At 41.1% G+C, this 25,552-nt stretch overlaps 1 protein-coding gene and 1 pseudogene across 1 annotated transcript; both read right to left on the reverse strand.

The window, feature by feature from the left end:
• Positions 1 to 19,044: 19,044 nt before the first annotated feature.
• Positions 19,045 to 20,289, reverse strand: LOC112715367 (uncharacterized). The gene has a single exon (XM_025767157.1). It carries the CDS (start codon positions 20,287 to 20,289, stop codon positions 19,045 to 19,047), a length of 1,245 nt encoding a protein of 414 aa, XP_025622942.1.
• Positions 20,290 to 24,408: 4,119 nt separating this feature from the next.
• Positions 24,409 to 25,284, reverse strand: LOC140181856 (uncharacterized; annotated as a pseudogene).
• Positions 25,285 to 25,552: the final 268 nt, after the last annotated feature.

A 25,552-nucleotide genomic window follows, 5' to 3' on the forward strand; every position in this document is an offset into this window, starting at 1 on the left:
ATACAATTATAAAAATTATCATGTCTTTTAAAATAATTAACTAAAACTAACAAGAGATTAAGAAAAATAGTATAAATAGAAAAGCTAATAATATTATTGGAATTATTCTGGTAGCAACAGCCGTTACCGTTTCATGCAATGCCTCAGCCATAGTGATTATCATAGGGATAAACACATCCATATTTTGTATTGGGTCTTTATTAGGAGTTTCTCCCCGAGTACTTCATCTCCTCTCAGCCATCAATGTCTTATTCACACCAAACAATTAATATTGAGATGATCCGTCTTAATATCTTAAGCACAAATATTTTTAAAATGAATGTTCACAGACAATCATGCAACCAATATCACAAAGATATCCTATCAACATGAAACACACAAGCAAAATATACAATAGAACATGATTCAGTTCAATCTCCAAACTCTACTTTAGAACAAATTTTTTAATACCACATTGTAACAACCCAACTCCTAGTATGTTATGCTACAAAATAAGCTGCTACCAATCTATTCTCCTATAAACGCTAACTCTTTATTAATAATACATATGAATCTGAATCATCATCAGAAACGTGAACGTATTTTCAGGGTAAAATATTTTTTTTCTTAACACATACAAAAAATAACGATCATACACAAAAAAAATTAAATAATAGAAAAAATAAATATAATTCACAAAACAATAGCGTAGGCCTCATACGTAAATCAAGTGTACATCCATCATTTATATTAGTCTGTTGACCCACATATATAGTATCTCTAGTAGCAACTACATAATAGTTATGTCAATATATGTAGTGCGACATCTTAGGTACTAGCCCATACAATAAGCTCCTAACCTGGAACCTAGGTTAGTCTAACCTCTATGTATATCTAACCTCTTTAAAACTACAAAAAAATAGGGGAAGACACTCTAGATCCTCAAAAAATTTGAACCGAGCTTAATGTCCTCAAAATACAAAATAGGAAATGCCGACTTCACCTCTAAAGCGGGATCACACTTTATCATTGGGTAAATCTCCTAGACTCTAACTCCTATCTCTATGTCTACATTGGGATCTAGTCCTCCCCTTGCTGCTTGTTGTGCCTTCCAGTCTAAATCCTCCTTGGGATCTTTCTTCTTTGATGAGTTGATATCATTGTCATCCACAAATATAAGGTTGTTACCATAAACGGGTGCAAATGCTTCTCCTATCGGTCCGAACTGAACTATCAATTGATCGGTTAGATATAAAGGGGGCTCATGTACGTGTGGAATGTTTATGGCAGGTGGTGGCTTAGGGTGGTACTCCCCATACTCAAGATGGTAATCACCATTGAAATCAGGCTCATGTGCCACTTGATTTAGCGATTCAAGAGAAAAGGGGGTGTTATGGATCACCTACATGTAATGCTAATACAGAAAAATTATATGGCATAAGTCTGGACTAAATAAGGAGTGGAGAAAGGGTCTGTCCTACAGAATGTGCATATGCATATGAAGCTCTCCCCAAATAAAGATGTTTTCCAAATTTGTGTCCTTGTATGTGAATAGCTCTAACATCTCATAAAATATGACCCCTCTTCCGTCTCCATCTGCGAGAAAGGAAAAAGGAGGGGTGTGAATATAAGGTTTCTAGCAGGGTGTCACAAAAGGGTAGGGATTTAGAGTTAATTTGAAAGGTTGTGTTATTAACATTTAGTCAAATATTTATCTTTTATAACCTTTAGTTATTCATTTTTCTTTCACAACACCCAAGCATTAAATGTAACAATCACATTCAAACACACATGTTATACAGAAAACAGAAAATATATATATGCTACAAACAAATAAGATGCATATTTATTTCTATGAAGGCTATGACTTCATAGGCTGGTTAACTACTCGCAACCAGATATTATTTGAGTACAAGTCTCAAATACGGCTTTCCAAATACATCAATCACATATGTCGTATAGTTTAAGCCACATCAATTGAAATTTAGTTTACGCTATGTCATATGGTCCAAGCTATATAAGTTGACATTCAGTTTGCGGTATAAATATGCGTACATCTGAAAAACAGTATATTAGTCTATAGACATCCTTAAGTACAGTCAGCATTGGACAAGCGGAACAAAAATTTTCAATCTTGCTAGGCATACAGTCATCCGGTTCTTATTTATTATGCTTTGTTCTTTTATGAGTTTTCAGTTTATCCTTTTATCAATTATCTTTATCTTTTTCAACTATCAATTAATCTTTTTTCAGTTCCACATATTTATCTTAAATCATTTATGTAAAAGACCACTAAGTCCTTAGTTAAAATTATTATTTTATCCTTTTTACTTAAATTACCATTTTATCTTTTTTGTTCAAATGACCGTTTTATGTGTGTAGTTGTTTTTTTCTAAACTATCATTATATCCCTAGTCTTTCCTTAAAATTATCTGTGTTTCTAATTTTTAAAAATTATCATCTTGTCCCTGAAATTTTATAAATTACTATCTTATTCCTAAACTTTTATAAAATTATCATTTTTTCGCTGAATTTTTATAAAATTATCATTTTACTCTGATGACCCAAAAAATCATTTTGCCCTCAATATTTTATTAAAAAGCCACTTTACTCCTTATGCCTCCTAATTACTATTTTAACAACGAAGATTTTATTGAATGCTTATATTACCCCTAAATTTTATTCTAATTATATTTTTGTCTTAAATTTTTTTAAAAAAAAGATCTTTTTACTCTTAATACTTTTTTATTTCATATTTTTCATTTTTTTAAGCCCTTGGCTGATTTTACCTCCTTTTTAACCCTCTTAACTTTCTCTTTTAAGTTTTTTTTTTCTTTTTCACATTAAATATCTTAATGCATATCTTAAAACCTCCTTATGTATCTTTTTAAGCTTTTCTTACTTATATTTCACTATTTTATTTTTCTTTTAGAACAGTTCTTAAACAAATTCAATCAATAAGCTTTTTCTTAGTATATGGTTCGACCGTGCACTTCCAAATCCATAATCATATATAAGAATTTCCAAAAATGTTTTACTCGAACATTCAATTTCATCAAACAACAACTAAAATCATCGATCAAATATCAAAACATAAATAACATCTTTTGGGTTAATATAACTTTTATCTTAGTTCTAAATTTGTTAATCTCTCTCTCTCTCTTGGAGCTTTTAGCACCACCTCCTTTCCTAAACTTCATTCAAAATAATTTTTAACACAAAGAAGCCCTTAAGAACAAATTTGATCATGAAGAAAGAGAGAGTTTTATTGACCTTTTGAGCTTAAGATTAATAGCTTTGTACTCTTTAGGATACCTAAAACAAGATTTATACAAGGAATAGAACAAAACATGATTACTTCTTTTGGTGCACTTTAGTCCAAACCTTCTTTAAGAAAAAAAAATCAATCTTTTTCACCTTTCAAGCTAGAAAATGATGATTTCTTGCTCCTTGTGACCTTTAGATAGGATTATCTAAGCAAGAACATCAAGAATATGAAGTTTTCTCCATAAGTACAAAGTGACCAAAACTTTAAAGAGGGAGAAATTTGTACGAGGACGAAAAGGAAGACGAGAAAGATTTTAATCGCTTTAGAATTTTGATGAGAGTTTTTCTTCCTTTTGCTAGCCAAGCTTAAAGGTTCTTTCAATGGAGGTGTGTGCTTTCAATTTCTCTCTTGGTTTCTTGGTTTCACATTGGAAAAGAGGGAGAAAAGTGAAGTAGGAAGTGGAGATTAAGGGAGGGCCGTGGCATTATAAAGGAGGAGAGATAGGGGAGGCGCTTGATTAAAATAAGATATGGAGATAATCACCAAAGCTAGATATTATTGATTATATGTTTTTACTTTATCAGAACAAATATATATATATATATATATATATATATATATATATATATATATATATATATACCAGTATATATGACAGTGCATAGTTATTTCTAGTATTAAGTATCTTCAAAGTATTCTAATACAGTTAAGTTAATCAGAGAATACCAGCATTAATATGAGAATACCAACATTAATCTTACCGGTTGAATTTAGATTTGGTTATTATATTATTAAACTTACTTTAAGGTTGACTTTTGAGGTGCTTGGCTTGACCAAATAATAGTAAAATATTATTATACTATTTTTTCTCTTGAGATTAAAGTCCAGCTTATCGAACAGAGTTTAACTGTTTCACTCGTATTTTTTGAATTCCTAGCGTATAAAATCTGAAAAGTTAGTTCATTGCGATAGTAGGTAAAAGTTAATTCAATGTGAAGCTGTTCGGTTGTCGGTTGCCGGACAGGTCAGGTGATTATTTGAGGGGGTGATAACGCTTCAATTGCGGTCGTGCTGGGTTTGGATCTGCCGGGTAGCCGAGATCTCGTTGTGGAAGGGAAGAAAGGGGGGTGCCACCTGCAAAGACACTCCGACGCTCAAGTCAGCTAGTGTGCAGGTGGGGAATATGATAGGTGGAAAAAGTGACGTACCTTGGGGGAAGGGCAGGTCCTTCCCCATTTATACCGTGTCAGAGGTGGGCCCTACAAGGACAGGCCCACCTTCCTCGAAGCTTCCTCACAGCTGCAGTGGAGAGCTGTCAGGGACGCGTGTCCGGGTCGCATAATGAGCTGCATGTGCTCGACAGCTCAGGTCGGGTCATCAGTGGGTCGGGTTGACCCGCAAGTGGCCTGGGCCAGGCCGTAACAGTGCCCCCACGCGCCAGTGGTAGTCGTGGGAGCTATCAATGGCGTGTTATTTCATGTTTCGTTCATCCTTGTCAGGTCGCCCGTTCGTGGGAGGGACATGCCCCCTACGCGCGTGTCCCTTGGTTGCCCAAACAACCGTTTCGTCGCCTCGTTCCTCGCGCTGAGCATTGAATGTTCATAATGGGGTGAAAAATCCTGTTTTCAAAGACTATTATGCCCCAGGTTTTTCGCGCTTTCTGGGAGGCAGTTTTAAACAGTCAGTTTCATTTCTTCCTCTTTTATACTTTCTGCATACTCCTGTTTCTTCTATCTTCCTGCTACCCTCTCCCCAAAGTTTCATAGCGTCATTGCAGTGCCCTCGTGCATCCTCCCTTCATCCTTCTTTGCTCTCACAACCAATTCAGGTAGTTCTTGAATCCTTCTCTTTTCTGCTTCGTTCTTGCATGCTTGTTGCTTGTATTTGCTTGCCATTTTTGCTGTCCTGCTTGGTTTTTGTTGTTATGTGGCCTTTCGATGCTGGTTAGACGTGTTAGGGGAGGGGTACCATTCCAAGGTAGGTTTTGTTTGGACCCTTTATGTTTTTAATCGTGTTTAGCCTTAGGGAGTAGTGTCGGGGTAGCTTCTGTATTCGTTCCGAGCACCCGACCTCTTAGACTGACTGGATGGTCCCCCTGTGTAAGTATGGCTCGCACCTCCTCCCGGGCTTCCCCTTCTCCCGCGGCGTACGACCCCTACGCCTGGGTTGTTTTCGATGTAAAGGACTCTCCCAACCAAATGGGCGAGGAGGAGCTCACCGAGTTCCGTCAGAATGAGTACTTATGCGGAGGGACAGACGAAGAGGCTAATTACGACGTCTTTGTCCCGGCTCCTCATGAGCGCTTGTACGAACTCAATTTCCACGCCCCCTGAGTTGCCGACTGGATTTGGTTCTACAAATCCATGTTTACTCAAGTGGGAGTCCGTATTCCGTTTTCCGCCTTCCAAATGGCGCTTCTAGGTCAGATTTCCGTGGCGCCGTCGCAGTTGCATCCGAACAGCTGGGCTTCAATCCGCTGTTTCGAGATGGTTTGTGAATATCTCGAGCTGCCGGTGTCTGTAGATGTTTTTCTTTTCTTTTTCAATCTTACAAACCCTTCGAAGGAAGGGAAACATAAGAAGGGGTTCATGTCCTTCCGGTCTGCCAAAGGTCGGAGGATTTTTGGTCTGTTTGAGGACTCCTACCATGGATTTAAGGATAAATATTTCAAGGTCCGCCCGGTCAAAGGTCGTCATCCCTTTTGGTTGTCATTAGAGGGGGCACGCCTCATCCCGACCTATTGGAGCTTCGGGGCAGGGTCCAACGCCTTTGTTAAAGTGTCCTATAAGGGCATGTCTGCGGTGGACAGGAGGATTGCCGATGTGTTGCTGGCAGTCTTTGGGAGGAATCATGTGAATCCTCACCTCCTCATGGGTGACCAGGAGGCCGGTCGTAACTATATTTGTGAGGAATCTTTGCTTACTTTGTCTCTTAGCTTCTTACTTTTCTTAATAACTCATTGTGACTAACCGACTTCTTTTTCTTTTTACAGTGGGAATGTCTCCCAAGATAATGGGTCTCCCTAACTTGTTCCAAACCTTCCTGTGTGCGAGTGACGACGAGGGAGGTAATGAGAAATCTGCTGCTGAGAAATCTACTGCTCCCCCGGAGGACAAGGCTGCTTCTGAGCAAGGGGCTGTGGTCAACGAGACCGGCGCCTCGGCTCAGGGTGCCTCGATTGAAGGTGACAAGGCGGTTCACGTTTCCCCCTTCCGCGAGGTGATCGGCACTGGGGGTTCGACGTCTAACCCCGATGCCGATGACGAGGTGGAGGAGGTCCCTAGCTTCAAAAGGAAGAGGAAGACGTCGTCCAGTCCTGAGGGGGTTCTTACTGTCATGGAGAGGAATTTCGATGCCGGGAACTTTATAGATTCTCAGCTGATTCCTGGTACTGAAGAGCATTTTCATGAGTCATCCCTTGCCGGGCAGGCGAGGTGGATGTATCGTACCCTCTTGCGTGGCGCAGTGATAGCTCGGAAAGCCGAGTTCGAACTGTCCGGGATGGAATCCCTTCGTAGGAGGTTGGAATCTGCTGGGAAGGCTAATAATGAGCTTAAAAGTGAAGTTGAAACTCTCCGGGAGCAGCTGACCCAATCTGAAGAGAAGCTTGACGCCGCCGAGAAAAAAGCTACTGCTGCCGAGAAGAAGGCTAGTAGCGCTGAGAAGAAGTTGAAAGAATCGGACGCCACGGTTTCTCGTCTTGTCGAGCGCGAAATGGCTTTAGAGAGTCAGGTCGGCGCGGCGCAAAAATGGGTGGCCGAGATGGAGAAGGAGAAGCGAGCTGTGGAGGCTGAACTGGCAGCGTTAAGAACAAAGTATAAAGACGTCGTCAAGCAGGGGAAAGGTGCGATCCTGGCAACCGAGGAGGCCCTTAAAGCTCAGGTCAAAGTTGTTGCTCCTGACTTTGACACGTCGGCGATTGGTGTCTTCAAGGTGATCAAGGATGGCAAAATTGTTGACGTACCCAAGAAGTGAACTCTCTTTTTCTGTTATAAAGCTTTTGGTTTAGCCGTTTTGTTTTGGCTTTGGTGAACAATTGATTCTTTGGGTTGCTTGCGCGTTCTATTGTAGTTAATACTTTCTTATTTGCCTGGTCGTGTTATCGTTTATATTAACCGTTATTGACTTATGGTTGTTGTTCGTTTTGCCGTGTTGATGATATTCCGGCTGGGCCGGGTCGTGGCTTTTCAATGTAGCCGTTTTGCCATTGTGGTAGTTGATGGGCTCCCGGGGTGATCAGTCCCGGGGCAGCGCATCGTTGTCGGGTTGTGGTGAATTCGCTTGCGTAGTGGGTTGTTCAGAAAAGGCGAACAAAACAAAAGAGAGAAAATTTGCACAAGTATATCTTATTCGATAATTGCATAAAAGGCCCATAGGACATAATGAAAAGTACAAATCCGCGAATTAATACTTAGCTCGATTGGTCGGTATGTCGCCTCATGCGCTAGGAGTAGAATCTTCTCAGGTTGTCCGCGTTCCATGTTCTTGGGACTTCCTTGCCATTGAGCCTTTCTAACTTGAAAGCACCTTTGCCCATCACTTTTTTTATTCTATAGGGGCCTTCCCAGTTTGCCGCCAGCTTGCCTACGCCAGGGGTCGGTAAGCCGATGTCGTTACGCCTTAGGACGAGATCGTTCAGTTCGAACTCCCTTTTGAGCACTTTGGTGTTGTAGCGCAGGGCCATTCTTTGTTTCAGCGCTGTTTCCGTCAAATGGGCCATTTCCCTTGCTTCATCTATTAGGTCCTTCTCCACGGCTTCCTCCACTCCTTTCAAAAGTAGCCGGGGGCTCGGTTCCCCGATCTCCACGGGTATTACCGCATTTAACCCGTATGTCAGTCGGAAGGGAGTCTCCTTAGTGGAGGACTGTTCGGTTGTTCGGTAAGATCAGAGAACCGAGGCTAGTTCGTCGGCCCAAGCACCTTTTTTATTATCCAATCGCTTCTTCAGCCCTAACAGGATAATCTTGTTCGCGGATTCCACCTGTCGGTTTGTCTGGGGGTGCTCTACCAAGGAGAACTTCTGTCTTATACCCAGGGCGGTGAGGAATTCCGTGAACTTCTTGTCGGTAAACTGCGTGCCATTGTCCAAGATAACGACTTCTGGAATCCTGAATCGCATTATCACCTGCCTCCACATGAATTTCTTGCAATTGGATGAGGATATGCTGGCCAGCGGCTCGGCTTCTATCCATTTGGTGTAGTAATCAATGGCGACTATGAGATACTTGACTTGCCCGGGACCGACTGGGAAAGGCCCCAAGAGATCGACTCCCCACTGCGAGAATGGTCGGGAGGACGTTAACAGGCTTAACTCGGAGGCCGGTTGACAAACCCCATTTGTACGGCTTATCTTGTATTGATTTTAGGAGATTTTATGACCTTTTACCCACATTTATTCAATGAAATAGCATAGTTTTGTGATTGTCTCCTAATTTGTGCTTAGATGTGAAAACATGCTTTCTAGACCTTAAATTAGCTAAATTCAATTCACCTTTGATTCCACTAGATGCCTTGATATGTTTGTTAGTGATTTCAGATTGAAAAGGCTAGGAATGGATCAAAGGAGTGAAGAGAAAAGCATGCAAAGTGGAGAAATCATGAAAAGTCAAAGAAGTTGAACTTGCCCATGGACGCGCGCGTGCACCTGGCGCTCGCGCGCACCTGCGAATCACCCCATGGACGCGTACGCGTGCTGTGCGCATACGCGTCGGTGCCGTTTTATGATTTTTTTAATGAAAACGTGGCCAACGAATTCTAAAGGGTTGTGGGGCCCAATTGCAACCAACTTTGGCGCCAAAGATGCTATTTAAAGCCAAGGATTGAAGAGCAAAGGGAATTCCAATCATTACACACCCATTAGGATTAGTTAGAAGTAGTTTCTAGAGAGAGAAGCTCTCTCTTCTCTCTAGAATTCGGATTAGGATTAGGTTTAGTTCTTAGATCTAGATTTAGATTCATCTTCTTCTACTTCTACCTTTCAATTATTTGTTGTTACATTCATCTTCTCCCATTCTTTTATTGTAATTTCCTTTATGTTGTTCTTATGTTTTGTTGTAGATCTACTATTGTTCATTCCATTTTCTTTCAATTCAATAAGAGGTAATTCATAATAATTGTTCTTCTTCGCTTTTCTATTGTTGATCTCTTGTCTTTGTAGTTAGATCTCTCTTTAATTCTTGCAATTTATGTTGTTTACTTTTATTGCCTTTTATGTGTTTGTTGAAATGCCTCTTCTAGATATAGTGTAGATTTTGTTCCTCTTGGACTAGGTAGAGTAATTAGTGACACTTGAGTTATCTAATTCCTTTGTTGATTGGTAATTGGAGAAATTGCTAATTGGTTTGGAGTGCACTAAAGCTAGTCTTTCCTTGGGAGTTGGCTAGGACTTGTGGCTCAAGTCAATTCATCTACTTGACTTTCCTTTATTTAGTAAGGGTTAACTAAGTGGTAGCAATGAACAATTCTCATCACAATTGAGGAGGATAACTAGGATAGGACTTCTAATGTTCATACCTTGCCAAGAGCCTTTTATAGTTGTTAGTTTATTTTCATTGCCATTCACTTTTCATGCTTCTTATCCAAAACCCCAAAATAACTCAAACCAATAACAAAGCACTTTATTGTAATTCCTAGGGAGAACGACCCGAGGTTTGAATACTTCGGTTTATAAATTTAGGGGTTTGTTTTAGTGACAAACAACTTTTTGTATGAAAGGATTATTGCTTGGTTTAGAAACTATACTTCGACGAGATTTTATTTGAGAAATTCTAAACCGTCAAAAATCCATTCGTCAAAATGGCGCCGTTGCCGGGGAGTTGCAATGGTGTTGTGTTATTGGTTATTGTATATATGTGAATATTGTGAATATATTGCCTTTTTGCTTTATTTGCTAGTTGTAGAATTTTGTTTCTCTTGATTTCTATTAGCTTTTGAATTTTATTTTCTCTTTTCATTATGAATTCTCACTTTGGCTATGAGTGTAGTTACAACTATGTTGTAGGTAATGAGAGCTTCAATGAAGATGTGTATCAAGAATGGGATAATCAAAGGTGGGAAGAGCCATATGCATATGATCAATCTTCATGGCAACAACCTCCACCAATGCACTATGAAGAAGAGCCATTCTATGATGCATACCAATCCAATGGCTATGGTGAATCTCCTTGTGATTTTCAAGAACCACCACCATATGCCTATGAGTCATATCCTCAACATAAACCTCAACCACACTCACAAGCCTATTTTCAACAAACACCTCCATATGACCATGATTCTTACCCACCATACCAACCAACTTTTGAACCATATGAGCCATACATGGAACCACAATTCCAAGATTACTCCCAAGAACCACCTCAATACACACCACCACCTTACCAAGAAGAACCACCTTCCCATAATGAACCCTTTCTCCAAGACAATGAACCCTCTTACCCATCCCAATCTCTAATGGATGAAACCCTTGATATTCTTCTTCAAGGGCAAGATGAAATGAAAAAGGATGTACAACAATTTGTAGCTACCATGACCAAGGTAGTAAATCATTTAGCCTCCCAATGCTTGAATATTCAAGGAACCCCTATAGCTACATGTGAAGGATCCAAGGAAGAGCATAGCATGAAGAAGAGATTGGAGACTCCGGTGGAGAAGGAGGAAGGCTACTTTGTGTTAGAACAATTGGGGAAGCCTATGATTATTGAAAAAAAAGAAGACGTGGTTGAAGACCTAGGAGATGCGAAACCTCCATGGGAATCTAGAGTTATAGAAAACTCCTCCAAGATGATTGAAGTTGATGTTGAGGAGGAATGTGCACAACCTCCAAGGCATATCCCATATGAAGACTTGGAAGGAGTGAAGCAAGAATTGAGTTCCCTTGGTGATGAAGATCATGCATCCAATCTTCTTGGTGAAGAATCCTTTAAATTTGAAGAACCTTCTCCTAATAAATTTGAAAGTGACATGGAGGTAGATTTCTCTCGTCCTCCCATTTATGACTTAAGTGATGGAGAAGAGTTAGAAGAAGTTGATGAACAAAGGATTGAAAGTGAAGAGGTTTGTGAAAAGGTGGAGGCAATTAAGGAAGCAAACAAGGGAGTAGAGCTTGCAAGCACGTTGGAGATACCTCTCCCCAAGCCACCACCATCCATTCTCTCATTTAAATGGGTAAATTCCTTATGCTCAAGATTTATTATTCCCCTTGAATATGGTTTGCTTAAGACGGATGGTCAACTAAGACATATTTGTGGCTTTAAGAGTAAAAAGGAGATGGTTAGTGGTTTGAAATATCATTCTAGGTTCATTATGGTTGCATGCTCAAAGCTTAATTGTAAAGGTTGGTGTATAACTAGAGTACATGGGTCTAGAAGGATGTTTGGTCACCTTGTTGAGAATTCACCTTGCTCACCACCCACATGGATTAATGATAATCAACTTGGAGATGGGTGTGAAGACAAAATATGGGATCCGGGAATACATGAGGATCAACATTGGGAGCCCATGGTTTGTGAAGAACTCCATCAAAGCTTGGAGATATTAATCTTGAATGATGGAGCTTATTGGAAGTCCAAGCATTGGTGGAAGTTCCAAGATGAGTACAAGCACAAGCCACCTTGAGAGAAGCCCCCCCATAAGTCCAACTTAAGGACAATAAATAAAAGTGCTAGGTGGGAGACACCCCACCATGGTAAAATCCTTGCATTTTCTCTTTTTGTACATATTGGTAGAATTGGTTTAAATTCTTGTTTTGATTGATTTGATGAGTTTAATTGGTAGTTTAATATGTTAAATAAGGTTTTAGGGTGTTTTGGTAGTTGCTTGGAGGTTTGGAATGCTTGGATTGGTGCAAAAACATAGCAAAAATTTTTTTGAAAAAACAGAGCACCATCCACGCGTACGCGCACTGCATGCGTACGCGCACATCATGCATTTTGGACCATCCACGCACGCGCGCCATGCGTGCGTACGCGTGGATTGAGAAGTTCCATATTCCATATATTTTCCAGAGAGTTATGCCTACGCCACGCTAACGTTGTGCCTTTGGCATAACCCCGCTTGCGCGCATGCGCATATGACGCGTACGCGCCACTCTCGAAATAAGCCATCCGCGCGCGCGCGGCATGCGTGCGTATGCGTGGATGCCCTTTTTTTCCATCCACTTCTTTTCTTCTCCTCTTTCTATTTCTTTCCTTCCCCTTTCTTCTTCCCTTCTCCTACCCCTTATCCAACACTTCCAAACACCATGGATAACCATTTATTTTAGTTAGTTAATTAGTTAGTTAGTTAGTTTGTTAGTTAGTTTTAGTTTAGTTTTCATTTTATTTTCTCCATTTTCTTCATAAGTGTTGGATTATTGACTTTGTTTACTATGCATTTCTTCCCCCTTATTTCCTAAATGCTAATTTAGAATTAATGTTCTTAGATAATCTTTGTTGGATCCTATGATTGAGGTTATATTTTGCTACTTGGTCTTGAGTTTTTCATGCTTATCTTTTGAAAAATACCAAGTGATGAGAATTGCCTTCGAGCTTGTAACTCTTCTTGAATTACATGATTTGGCCACCATGTGATTTGAGCCTTATTTTGTGATTAAACAACCTCTTGATGATGGATGATGATGTGCATTTACTTTAATGCATTGTGTTTCATGATCATATGCATCCGTAGGCTTTAGCTTGAATGCTTCCATGCTTCTTTAATGCTTGTCTTACCTTACAAGCTCACTTAAAGCATCTCAAGCATACTAGAATGAGTAAAGTGCATGCTTCTTTGGTGACATATCTTTTTATGCTAATGTGTGTTCTAAACCGCGCAATTTAGAATTCACACACCTATTTGTCATTAATGTCACACTAATTCACTCACTCAATTCTAGTGATTTACCTCATTCCAACAATTATGCTTCCTTGCTTTTATATCTTCTGATCTTATGGTGTTATATTTTTGTTTTTCATGATGAATGCACCACAAGCAATAACGAAAGCAAGTCTAAGAACACGTAGCAATCCGGAGAGTCGCCGTACCCCCTTGCTCATCTTTGAGTGCACCGAGGACGGTGCAAACTTTTAAGTGTGGGGAGGTCGTCCGACCGGTCGGCGATTTTGGGTGACAAATTTCTAATTCCAACACTTTTGCATTTCATTCTAGGATTTTAGGATTTTTACTTGCATTTTCTAATTTTTGCATATGTATACAAAATAAGCCTAGTCAAAATAATGAAAATTTTCAAGATTTCTATCTATAGGGCACACCAATTGATTTGAGTGAAAACTTTTCATAGAACTTGCTTGAAATATATATATATTGTGGATCATATTTTTGAGCTAAGAACACAAGCAAGTGAGATTTGAGCCTAATGGTGTGGTTACATCTTATAACCACTTATTTTTCCTTCTTGTGTGCATTATTCTCTTTCTATGATTGTAATCTTTGATTTGTTTGATTCTTTATGTCCATTATTTTGTGTATACATACATTTATATGATTGAGGCCATCATTTCGTTAGCTCACTTATCCAAAAAGCCTTACCTTTTATCTTCCTTTGTTAGCCAATTTGAGCCTACGATTAACCCACTTGTTCTTAATTTTAGCACATTACAAGCCTTAAAGCGAAAAACAATAAATGTCCTTATTTGAATCTTTGATTAGCTTAGGCTAGTGTGTGTGAGTACCATTCAAGTGTGGGAATCTTGGGACATTGGGCGAATAAAAGGGTAGTTTTGTATTATTATTGAAAATATTGGGAATTGGGTACATGCGCATGCATTGATCAAATGTATAGACTTTATGCATTGATGCTCTTGTATATAGAAAGAAAAAAAATGAGAAAAACAAAAGAAAAAGAAATAAAAGTTAAAAAAAAAAGAAAACAAAAGAAAAAATGTAAAGAGAAAAAGAAGAAAAAGGAAGAAATAAAAAAGGGGACAAAATGCCCCAAAGCAAAGTGAAGCTCAATAAAGATCAATGCATAAGTGTTGTGAAATGAAAAGGAAATGCATGAGTATGTGAAAGAGTGAGAAATGGGTAGTTAGGTTGGAATTTAATTGTATAGGATGTCATAGGTTAGGTGGGAAGTTTAAGCCTATCAAAGATTCAAATTCCAAGCTCACTTAACCAAATATGCATCCTACCTTGACCCTAGCCCCATTACAACCTAAAGAAAAGACCTCATGATATATGTATGCATGCATGAAATATATGTCGATTGTTAGAAGAAAAACAAATCTTAGAAAGCATGATTAGGAGAGAATTGAGTGAATCAACCCTAAACACTTGAGTGAATAGAGTGCAAATACATCCGGTGAGGGTTTGATGCTCAATTACATGTTTCCACCAATAATCATCTCTTCTCATGCAAGTTTGTAAAAATATTTAATAACTCAGTTCAATTGTGGAGTAGACTTGTTAGTCCTTAGCCCTTGAGCATATATGCTTCTTGGAAATTGATTTATTTTGACCAAGCAATTGCATTCATGTAGATAGTTGCATATAGGTAGATTGCATTTAGCTAGTTTCCATTGAATAAATGACATGCCCTTTACTTTATTCTTGGTTTAAGCATGAGGACATGCTTGGTTTAAGTGTGGGGAGGTTGACAAACCCCATTTGTACGGCTTATCTTGTATTGATTTTAGGGGATTTTATGACCTTTTACCCATATTTATTCAATGAAATAGCATAGTTTTGTGATTGTCTCCTAATTTGTGCTTAGATATGAAAACATGCTTTCTAGACCTTAAATTAGCTAAATTCAATTCACCTTTGATTCCACTAGATGCCTTGATATGTTTGTTAGTGATTTCAGATTGAAAAGGCTAGGAATGGATCAAAGGAGTGAAGAGGAAAGCATGCAAAGTGGAGAAATCATGAAAAGTCAAAGAAGTTGAACTTGCCCATGGACGCGCGCGCGCACCTGGCGCTCGCGCGCACCTGCGAATCACCCCATGGACGCGTACGCGTGCTGTGCGCGTACGCGTCGGTGCCGTTTTATGATTTTTTTAATGAAAACGTGGCCAACGAATTCTAAAGGGTTGTGGGGCCCAATTGCAACCAACTTTGGCGCCAAAGATGCTATTTAAAGCCAAGGATTGAAGAGCAAAGGGAATTCCAATCATTACACACCCATTAGGATTCGTTAGAAGTAGTTTCTAGAGAGAGAAGCTCTCTCTTCTCTCTAGAATTGGGATTAGGATTAGGTTTAGTTCTTAGATCTAGATTTAGATTCATCTTCTTCTACTTCTACCTTTCAATTCTTTGTTGTTACATTCATCTTCTCCCATTCTTTTATTGTAATTTCCTTTATGTTGTTCTTATGTTTTGTTGTAGATCTACTATTGTTCATTCCATTTTCTTTCAATTCAATAAGAGGTAATTCATAATAATTGTTCTTCTTCGCTTTTCTATTGTTGATCTCTTGCCTTTGTAGTTAGATCTCTCTTTAATTCTTGCAATTTATGTTGTTTACTTTTATTGCCTTTTATGTGTTTGTTGAAATGCCTCTTCTAGATATAGTGTAGATTTTGTTCCTCTTGGACTAGGTAGAGTAATTAGTGACACTTGAGTTATCTAATTCCTTTGTTGATTGGTAATTGGAGAAATTGCTAATTGGTTTGGAGTGCACTAAAGCTAGTCTTTCCTTGGGAGTTGGCTAGGACTTGTGGCTCAAGTCAATTCATCTACTTGACTTTCCTTTATTTAGTAAGGGTTAACTAAGTGGTAGCAATGAACAATTCTCATCACAATTGAGGAGGATAACTAGGATAGGACTTCTAATGTTCATACCTTGCCAAGAGCCTTTTATAGTTGTTAGTTTATTTTCATTGCCATTCACTTTTCATGCTTCTTATCCAAAACCCCAAAATAACTCAAACCAATAACAAAGCACTTTATTGTAATTCCTAGGGAGAATGACCCGAGGTTTGAATACTTCGGTTTATAAATTTAGGGGTTTGTTTTAGTGACAAACAACTTTTTGTATGAAAGGATTATTGCTTGGTTTAGAAACTATACTTCGACGAGATTTTATTTGAGAAATTCTAAACCGTCAAAAATCCATTCGTCACCGGTGCCCTGTGGAAATTGGCGTTCTCTTGACACTTGACACATTTTTTGACGAATTCTTTAGAGTCTGCCATCATTGACGGCCAATAGTATCCAGCTCGGATTAACTTTCTTGCTAAGGCTTTGCCTCCTATGTGGTGCCCGCAGCAGCCTTCATGGACTTCCCTGAGGACGTAGTCCATCTGGTCGGGGTGTAAGCACTTCAGCAGGGGCTGGTTGAGACCTTTCTTGATTAGCTGTCCTTGAATGACCACGTATTTGGCTGCTTCCCTTCTCAGTTTTGCGGCATCCTTTTCATCGTCAGGGAGTTTGCCACTTTCTAGGAAGCTGGTGATGGGGTCTAGCCATGAAGAGCCCAGCCTTGACAGATGCAGGGTGACCACCGGCTCCCTCGTCATGCCTTGGATGAGAGACCGGTTGCCTTCTCCCGGTTTTGTGCTGGCCAATTTTGATAGGAGATCTGCCCGTGTGTTCCTCTCTCTGGGCACGTGGCGGACCATGACCTCCTCAAACTTTTGGCTTAAGTTCTTGTCTTTTTCCAAGTAGTTTTGTAATAATAAGTCTTTGGCTTGATAGCTCCCGTTTACCTGGGAGGTGACGACCTGCAAATCGCTACATATTTCCAGCCTTATTGCTCCGACTTCCGCTGCTAGGGTTAAGCCCCTATGAGGGCTTCGTATTCTGCCTGGTTGTTCGAAACGGGGAATTCGAACCTGATCGACTGCTCGTATACGACTCCAACCGGACTTTCCAGGATGATCCCGGCGCCCCCGGACGTCTGGTTGGAGGCTCCGTGCACGTGGAGCTTCCACCGTGTGCTCGTTTCTTCGGTTGGATCTCCCGTTACTTCTACTAAAAAATCTGCCATCGCCTGCGCCTTGATGGCTTGCCGGGGTTCGTATCGTATGTCGTATTGGGAAAGTTCAATGGACCAAGTCATCATTCTTCCCGCCAAATCGGGTTTCTGAAGTACTTGTTGGATTCACTGGTCCGTTCTTACGACAACCTGGTGACCTTGGAAGTATTGCTTTAACCTCCGTGAGGAGGTCAAGAGTGTTAGAGCTAGCTTTTCCAGTTTGCTGTACCTTAATTCTGCCCCTTGCAGGGCTCTGCTCACGAAGTAGACTGGTTGTTGAACCCTCCCTTCTTCTCGCACTAGGACTGCGGCCAGGGCTTCTCCTGTTATGGCGAGGTATAGATATAACGGCTCCCCGTCCTTTGGCTTCCCGGGCACAGGGGGTGCCGCCAGGATTTCCTTGAAGTGTCTAAAGGCTTCCTCACATGCTGGTGTCCATTCGAACGCTATCCCTTTCCTCATGAGGTTAAAGAACGGTAGGGCCTTTGTTGCTGACGCCCCGAGAAACCGAGATAACGCGGTCAGCCGCCCTGCCAACCTTTGGACGTCCTTGATACAACCTGGGCTCTTCATCTGGAGTATCGCTTGGCATTTCTCTGGGTTGGCTTCTACCCCTCTCTGAGTTATCATGAATCCTAGGAACTTTCCAGCTTCCACGGCGAAGGCGCATTTGAGGGGATTCAGCCTCATGCCGTGTCGTCGGAGAGACGCGAATACACTTGCCAGGTCATTCAGGAGGTCGTCGAGTCGCGTTGTTTTCACGAGGATGTCGTCCACATAGACTTCCACTGTCTTGCTTATGAGGTCGTGAAATATCCTGTTCATCGGCCTTTGATATGTTGCCCCTGCGTTTTTTAGGCCGAATGGCATTACCTTATAACAGAAGGTTCCCCCCGGCGTTATGAACGCCGTCTTATCTTCGTCTGGACGGTGCATCGGTATCTGGTTGTAGCCGGAGTAGGCGTCCATGAAGCTCAGATAACGGTAGCTCGCCGCCGCATCGACGAGCGCGTCTATGTTAGGGAGGGGGAAACAGTCCTTAGGGCATGCCTTGTTAAGGTTAGAGTAGTCTACGCACATTCTCCATTTGCCGTTGTGCTTTTTTACTAGAACTACATTCGAGAGCCATGTCGAGTAGTCTACTTCTCATATGAAACCTGCTTCTAGGAGGCTGGCCGTCTGCCTGGCCACCTCCTCCGCCCTCTCCCGCGACATCTTTCTCCTTCGTTGGGCTACCGAGCGTGCTTCCGACTTGACGGCCAGGTGGTGTGACATAATTTTGGGGTCTATGCCCGGCATGTCGGCCGGTGTCCAGGCAAACAAGTCTCTATTGGCCCTTATCATTTCGACTAAGGGCTCTTTCAACTCATGCGGGAGATTCTTGTTGATGAACGTGAATTTTTTCTCCGTGTCACCGATTCTGAATTTTTCCAGGTCCCCTTCTGGTTCCGGTCTGGGTTTGTCGTCTACTCTGGCGTCCAGGTCAGCTAGGAACACGCCGGACGCCTCTTTGGATTTCTTCCTTAGGGAGATGTTGGCATTGTCGCAAGCGACTGCCGTCTCAAGGTCTCCTTTTATGGACCCTATAGATCCGTCATCGGTAACGAACTTCATGACTAGCAGCTTCGTGTTGATTATCGCTTCAACATCGTTAATCGTCTTCCTTCCCAAGATGATATTGTAGGCGGTGGAATCTCGGAGGATCACGAACTCGGCCATCGCCGATCTTCGGCCTTGAGTCTGTCCCACTGAGATCGGCAGGGATATTATTCCATCAGGTTTGATGAAGTGGTCGCCCAATCCAATGACCCCGTGCTGGTGAGTCGTCAGGTCGGCGTCCTTTAGTCCCAGTGCGTCAAATACGTTGCGGAACATGATGTTCGAGTCAGCCCCGTGTCGACAAGGACTCGTCTGACGAGGCCGGTTCCCACTCTGGCCGTGATGACCATGGGTGGGTTTTCTGGGGCGTCGTCGAACCATTGGTCTTCCGGGCCGAAAGAAATGGAGGGGGCTTCTTAGAGTTTCGCACCAATGAGGAGGAGACCGCCAAGACCTTAGCATCTTTTTTGTGTGCCGATCGTGACCTCGGCGCGGCGTTTTTGGCCGTCACCACGTTTATCACGGTGAGGCCGTGATCTCTGTCTTCTGGCTCTTGTCGCCGCTTTGCCGAACGGGTTTTGCCTTCTTCGTCTTGGTCGTGATAACGCCTCCTCGGCTCCCTGATAAGATGGGAGAATTCTGCTAGCTTACCTTCCCTTATCGCTTGTTCTAGTGCATCCTTCAGGTCAAAGCAGTCCTGTGTTTGGTGACCATAGCCTTTGTGGTAGTCACAATAAAAGTTCTTGTTTCCTCCCGTACGGTCCTTGAGTGGTCGGGGCTTCGGCAGGATTCCTTTCTCGGCTATTTGCTGATAAACTTCCATGATGGGAAGAGTGAGCGGAGTGTAGTTGGTGAATTTCCTGACCCGGGGGAATGGCCTGGGTGCCTTGCTTGGAGCTCCTTCCCTGGCTTGTTCCTTTAGTCTTTCTCCGTTACCTTGTTGCCGAGGTTGGCTGTAGCCGGACTGCCGTTTATTGGCAGCTACGACTTGGCTGACTTCCTCATCGTTTATATACTCCTTGGCTACCGTTTGGATCTCGTGCATCGTCCAAACTGGTTTCGTGGTAAGGTGTTTTCGAAAGTTCTCGTTGAGGAGGCCGTTCGTTAGGCAAAGGCTGGCCACCAAATCGGTTAGGCCGTCGATTTCCAAGCATTCGTCGTTGAACCGATCCAGGTATTTTCTGGTCGGCTCTCCCTGTCTCTGGGTTACCCCCAGAAGGTTGATCGGGTGCTTTGCCTTTACTATTCGTGTTGTAAACTGGGCCAGGAATGCACGACTGATATCCGAAAACCCGCAGATGGACCCTTGCGGGAGGCCGTTAAACCATCTGATCGCGGGTCCAGGCAGGGTTACCGGGAAGGCTCGGCACCTCACCTCGTCCCCTACTCCCTCTAGATTCATCCTTGCTTCGAAGGTCGTGAGGTGTTCTAGGGGGTCTTGAGTTCCATCGTACCTCATGTCCGTTGGTTTGTCGAAGTGCTTCGGCAACCGGACTTCGAGGATGGATCGGTGGAATGGGGTGGCGCCCATTATCACGGGTTGCCGTTTCCTCTCGGACCTCCCTTTCCCGTCTTCGCGATCTCGTGTTGTGCGGCGCGTTTCCTTGCCCCGGGAGTAGATGATCGTGTCATTTCATCTTCTCGGGATGGGGGACTCCTCACGGGTGCTCTCCGCTTCCGTTCGGGATGCGGAGGCGCGTCGCAGACGGCTTCGGTGGGAGTCTCTCTCTTGGCTTTCAGGGAATGGGGTGTAGCTGGGATCGGTGGTTCGTCCGTCGCGCTCCTGGTCGGCCAGTTGCCGCTCCAGGTTCTGGACCCTGTGACGTAGCTCCTGCATTATTATGGCGCTGTCGCCGCCCATTCCCCCGAAGGGTCGCGTCCTTGTGTGTGGTTCGGTGTGTTGTCGGGGGGACCTTCACCGTCCTCTTAGTGAGGCGACGGAGGCCGCCCCTTCTGCTCCGGCTCCTCGGCCTTGGTCTCTGGGGCCCAACACAATGTCCATCTAGGCAGTTCCCACAGACGGCGCCAATGTTCGGTTGTCGGTTGCCGGACAGGTCAGGTCATTATTTGAGGGGGTGATAACGCTTCAATCGCGGTCGTGCTGGGTTTGGATCTGCCGGGTAGCCGAGCTCTCGTTGTGGAAGGGAAGAAAGGGGGGTGCCACCTGCAAAGACACTCCGACGCTCAAGTCAGCTAGTGTGCAGTTGGGGAATATGATAGGTGGAAAAAGTAACGTACCTTGGGGGAAGGGCATGTCCTTTCCCATTTATACCGTGTCAGAGGTGGGCCCTACAAGGACAGACCCACCTTCCTCCAAGCTTCCTCACAGCTGCAGTGGAGAGCTGTCAGGGACGCGTGTCCGGGTCGCATAATGAGTTGCATGTGCCCGACCGCTCGAGTCAGGTCATCAGTGGGTTGGGTTGACCCGCAAGTGGCCTGGGCCAGGCCGTAACAATTTTTATTCAAAACTTCAGTTATGGCAGTAGTTATTGTCTCAACCTGAAGCAGAAAACCATTACCAATGACCAAACTACTCATAATAGCTTAACATATTGAATTGCTCTTAAAATTGCAGATTTGCAACTAGTTAGAAAACAAAATAAGTGCCATAAAAAGGGAGAAAAATAAAAATTGGTAAGAAGGTTAACAAAATTACAAGGGCTAATGTATCAACTAGAAATAATACAAATATGTTTATTTAAATTAAAAAATTAAAATAATAAGAATACATTTATTTAAAAAATGTTAATTTAAAAATAATATAAATGTACTCTTAAATTAAATGTACTCATATTAATAAATTGAATTAAAAATAACATATAAAAATTTAACGACTTTTTAAATACTCTTTTTTAGTACATTTTTATATACTTTAAATATTTTATAAAAAGAATATTTAAATACTTTATAAAAAGAGTATTTAATAAATATATTATTAAAAAGTATTTAAAAAGTTGTTAAATATTTATGTTATTAAAATTTAATAAATATGTCCATTTTTATATATTATTTTTAATTTAATTTATTAATAAGAGTTAAAATTAACTCATATTTGATCATTTTATATTAAAATTAATTTTAATAAAATAAATATTGTTTGGATAACAACACACTATACGTAAACCGCTATAGCCTATAGCGGTTTACACTCACACACGCACACATGTAAACCGCTGCTGCCAGCAACGGTTTACCCTCACACACGCACACACGTAAATCGCTGTTACTTGTAGCGGTTTATGTATTACCTTTTTAACACGTAAACCACGGCTGGTTGTAGCGGTTTATGCACATTTGTAAACCGTTACTGCCAGTAGCGGTTTATATAGATATGTGAATCAATGTATTTGCGTATTGGATTTGGAAACAATGCATTTATGTAATATTGAGGGTGAAACAATTTAATATCGTAAATTGCCCTATATTTAGATTGGCGTACCTTTAGCATTGGATTTTACAATAGTAATTTGCAACGATAATCCATTTTTATAGAATGCACCATTTCATTTGATGAAACCAGCATTATTATCGGATTTTTCCATCTGAATAAAATCCGATGGTAATTTAAATACTTAAGGTTCTTAGTGAACCCCTTGTCGCTATTCTTTAAAACACTCTCTCTCTGTGTGCCGTTCCAACATTCACCACCGTCATAGGTGTTATCGTGAGTAGATTCGGTCAATGTTGTATCTCTCTCTGTGCGCGCACGTGAGCATTGAATTTTTATTTTTCTATTTTATATTATTTATTGAAAATCCTAACCCTTATTAGTCACCGGACCCGCTACCGCCGCACCCTGTTCCATCACCATCACCATGCTTGAACTACTACCACTGCATCATTGTTATTTTTATATATGTATTTCTACAAATTTAATTAATTTATTTCTTCAATGGAATTAATCAAAATTATTTTTAAATGTGTGTGTATTCTCTTATTTTAATTACATTGCAATTATATTTCGTTTCATCTGATAAAATTTTATTTACTTTAGAATATGTTATTTTAAGAGTTTTAATAAATTTAAGATAATTAGCATTATTTATTTTCAATATATTTATTTTAATCAAAATTTAAAATAATTTTTATGTATATTTATCTTTTGAACTTTTACATAGTTATTAGAGTTATGATTTTTTTTTCATTTAATAAAAATTTAGTTATTTTAGATTGTGTTATTTTATGGGGTTATAATAAGATTTAAGGTAATTAGGATTATTTAGCTAGGTTAAATGTTACTTTGTATAATTTAGTGAAGTTATTAACTTAAATTTTTTTAAGGATTTTTTTTGGTGTAGTTTTAATTATGGGTTGTTCATGCAGTTACATTTAATTTTGTGGGTTTATTTGTATAGTACTCAAATTAGTTCTCCATCTATATTGGACTTAATTTTTTTACGATAGAGTTTTAGGATGAAAGTGAGAGAATGTTGTTTAATGGTACCTTCTTAAAATCTTTGTTTGCCAAAAAATTATGGAATAATAAGGGAATGCATTCTAGAATTTGATATTTGTTTGAATGCATCTTTGTTTTATTTATGCTTGCAATTATTTACTTTTTGAAAATTGAGATTTTTAAATTTGGTAGAGTACTCTGAATTAAGAAAATATTCTACTAATTTTTGATTAACATTGTTTAAAGACATTTGTTGAATTATGTATATGTTGTTGAATTTGTTTGGTTTGTAAAAATTGAAAGTTATATTTGATGGATGTGTCTAATTATAGCTAAAATTCTACCAATTTTTTTTAAATTAATAATTTAAGTGGTATTCTTGGTTGAATTTTAGGTTGTTTGTGATAAAATAATTTTGAGTCATCATTTTATGAATGTATGATAAGGATAACAGTAAACGGGGGGATTAAAACCTGAGTTCTTTAAGGGTGTTGATTAATTTGTTGCATATGTGTTTAACATAAAACCTTTTAAGTCTCAAAGGGTATCTAGATGTCCATGCTATAAGTGTCAACTAACTAAATAGTTAGGAGCTTCAAATATAATTCTTCACTTTTATCGTAACGAGTTCAAGGATGGGTATTGGGTGTAAACTGAAAACGGAGAAGTTGATAAGAAGAAAATCAATTGGTCTGCACTGATTGCCAATAAGTTTGAGGGCCAGTCAAGGAGGGTGAACTTGGTTAGAGAAGTGAACATAGAAGAGGTAGAAACAAAGAGATTTTATGATTTGTTAGAATCTACTGCACAACCACTGTTTGAGGGGTATATTCACTCAAAATTGTGTGTCTGTATTAGAATGATGAGTATTAAGTCTACGTCAGATCACACCAAGCATTGTTGTCAAACTTGTGAGTTAACTTGTAAACTCGTAGGTAGTGGAATCAAGTTAACTCGAACATAAACTCGGTCTTAACTAAACTAAACCTAAACTCGCAAGCCGAGGTGCGAGTTAACGAGTTTGAATTGTTGCCCAGTTTTGGCTAAAAATGACATCATTTAGCCCCAAAAAAGAGAGAAAAGCGTTTTTTCATTAGGGTTTTTGTCCAGAACACTCACCCCTTTCCCCTCTCACTCTCTGCACTGTTTCTAAGTCTCTTTAGTCACAAATCTCATGCTCTCTATGTTCTTCTGTCGTCTGCCGTTCACCCTCGTGCTACTGTCTGACATGCTATTTTTGTTCACCTGCTTCTCCTAGCATTGTTCTACACGCCTGCCCAGTGCTGGAAGGTCAAGGAAGTTGGTGACCTGATGATAGGGGAGCCGGCGACCAAAGCCCCGGTGAACGGCGGCCATAACTATAACGGTCCTAAGGTAGCGAAATTCTTTGTCGGGTAAGTTCCGACCCGCACGAAAGGCGTAACGATCTGGGCACTGTCTCGGAGAGAGGCTCGGTGAAATAGACATGTCTGTGAAGATGCGGACTACCTCCACCTGGACAGAAAGACCCTATGAAGCTTCACTGTTCCCTGGGATTGGCTTTGGGCTTTTCCTGCGCAGCTTAGGTGGAAGGCGAAAAAGGCCTCCTTCTAGGGGGGCCCGAGCCATCAATGAGATACCACTATGGAAGAGCTAGAATTCTAACCTTGTGCCAGGACCTACGGGCCAAGGGACAGTCTCAGGTAGATAGTTTCTATGGGGTGTATGCCTCCCAAAAGGTAACGGAGGCGTGCAAAGGTTTCCTCGGGCCAGACGGAGATTGGCCCTCAAGTGCAAAGGCATAAGGGAGCTTGACTGCAAGACCCACCCGTTGAGAGCAGGGATGAAAGTCGGCCTTAGTGATCCGACGGTGCCGAGTGGAAGGGTCGTCGCTCAACGGATAAAAGTTACTCTAGGGATAATAGGCTGATCTTCCCCAAGAGTTAGTTCATATCGACAGGATGGTTTGGCACCTCGATGTCTGCTCTTCACCACCTGGGGCTGTAGTATGTTCCAAGGATTGGGCTGTTCGTCCATTAAAGCGGTACATGAGCTGGGTTCAGAACGTCGTGAGACAGTTCGGTCCATATCCGGTGTGGGCATTTTCCCTCTCTTTTTCTTTTGCTCTATGTTGTGTTTTGCCTCACGCATTTGCTTCCTGCTGTTCTCACTTCTCCGCTATTCTCCTACTTTTCCTACCTCTGCTGTGTTCGCACCTTTATCTCTGCCTCTTTGTATCTCTAATTTGCTTTGCTTCACGCCTCCAAGCTCTGCTCTGCCCAACTGCCTCCATTCTCTATCGCAACTGACTGCTTGACCATCATTTTCTTTAACTGTGTTGTTCGGTCGCTATATTCAAGCTTCTAATTTGTAGCAGCTGCCACTAGCTAGTAAGTATACAAGTTGGTGAAGCATTAGA

The sequence above is a fragment of the Arachis hypogaea genome, chromosome 1, assembly GCF_003086295.3.
Source record: "Arachis hypogaea cultivar Tifrunner chromosome 1, arahy.Tifrunner.gnm2.J5K5, whole genome shotgun sequence".
Classification (NCBI taxonomy): Eukaryota; Viridiplantae; Streptophyta; class Magnoliopsida; order Fabales; family Fabaceae; genus Arachis; species Arachis hypogaea.

What these genes read in the sequence shown, in the direction of transcription:
- LOC112715367 (XM_025767157.1), bottom strand. Translation starts at nt 20,289, where the DNA reads ATGGGCGCCACCCCATTCCACCGATCCATCCTCGAAGTCCGGTTGCCG.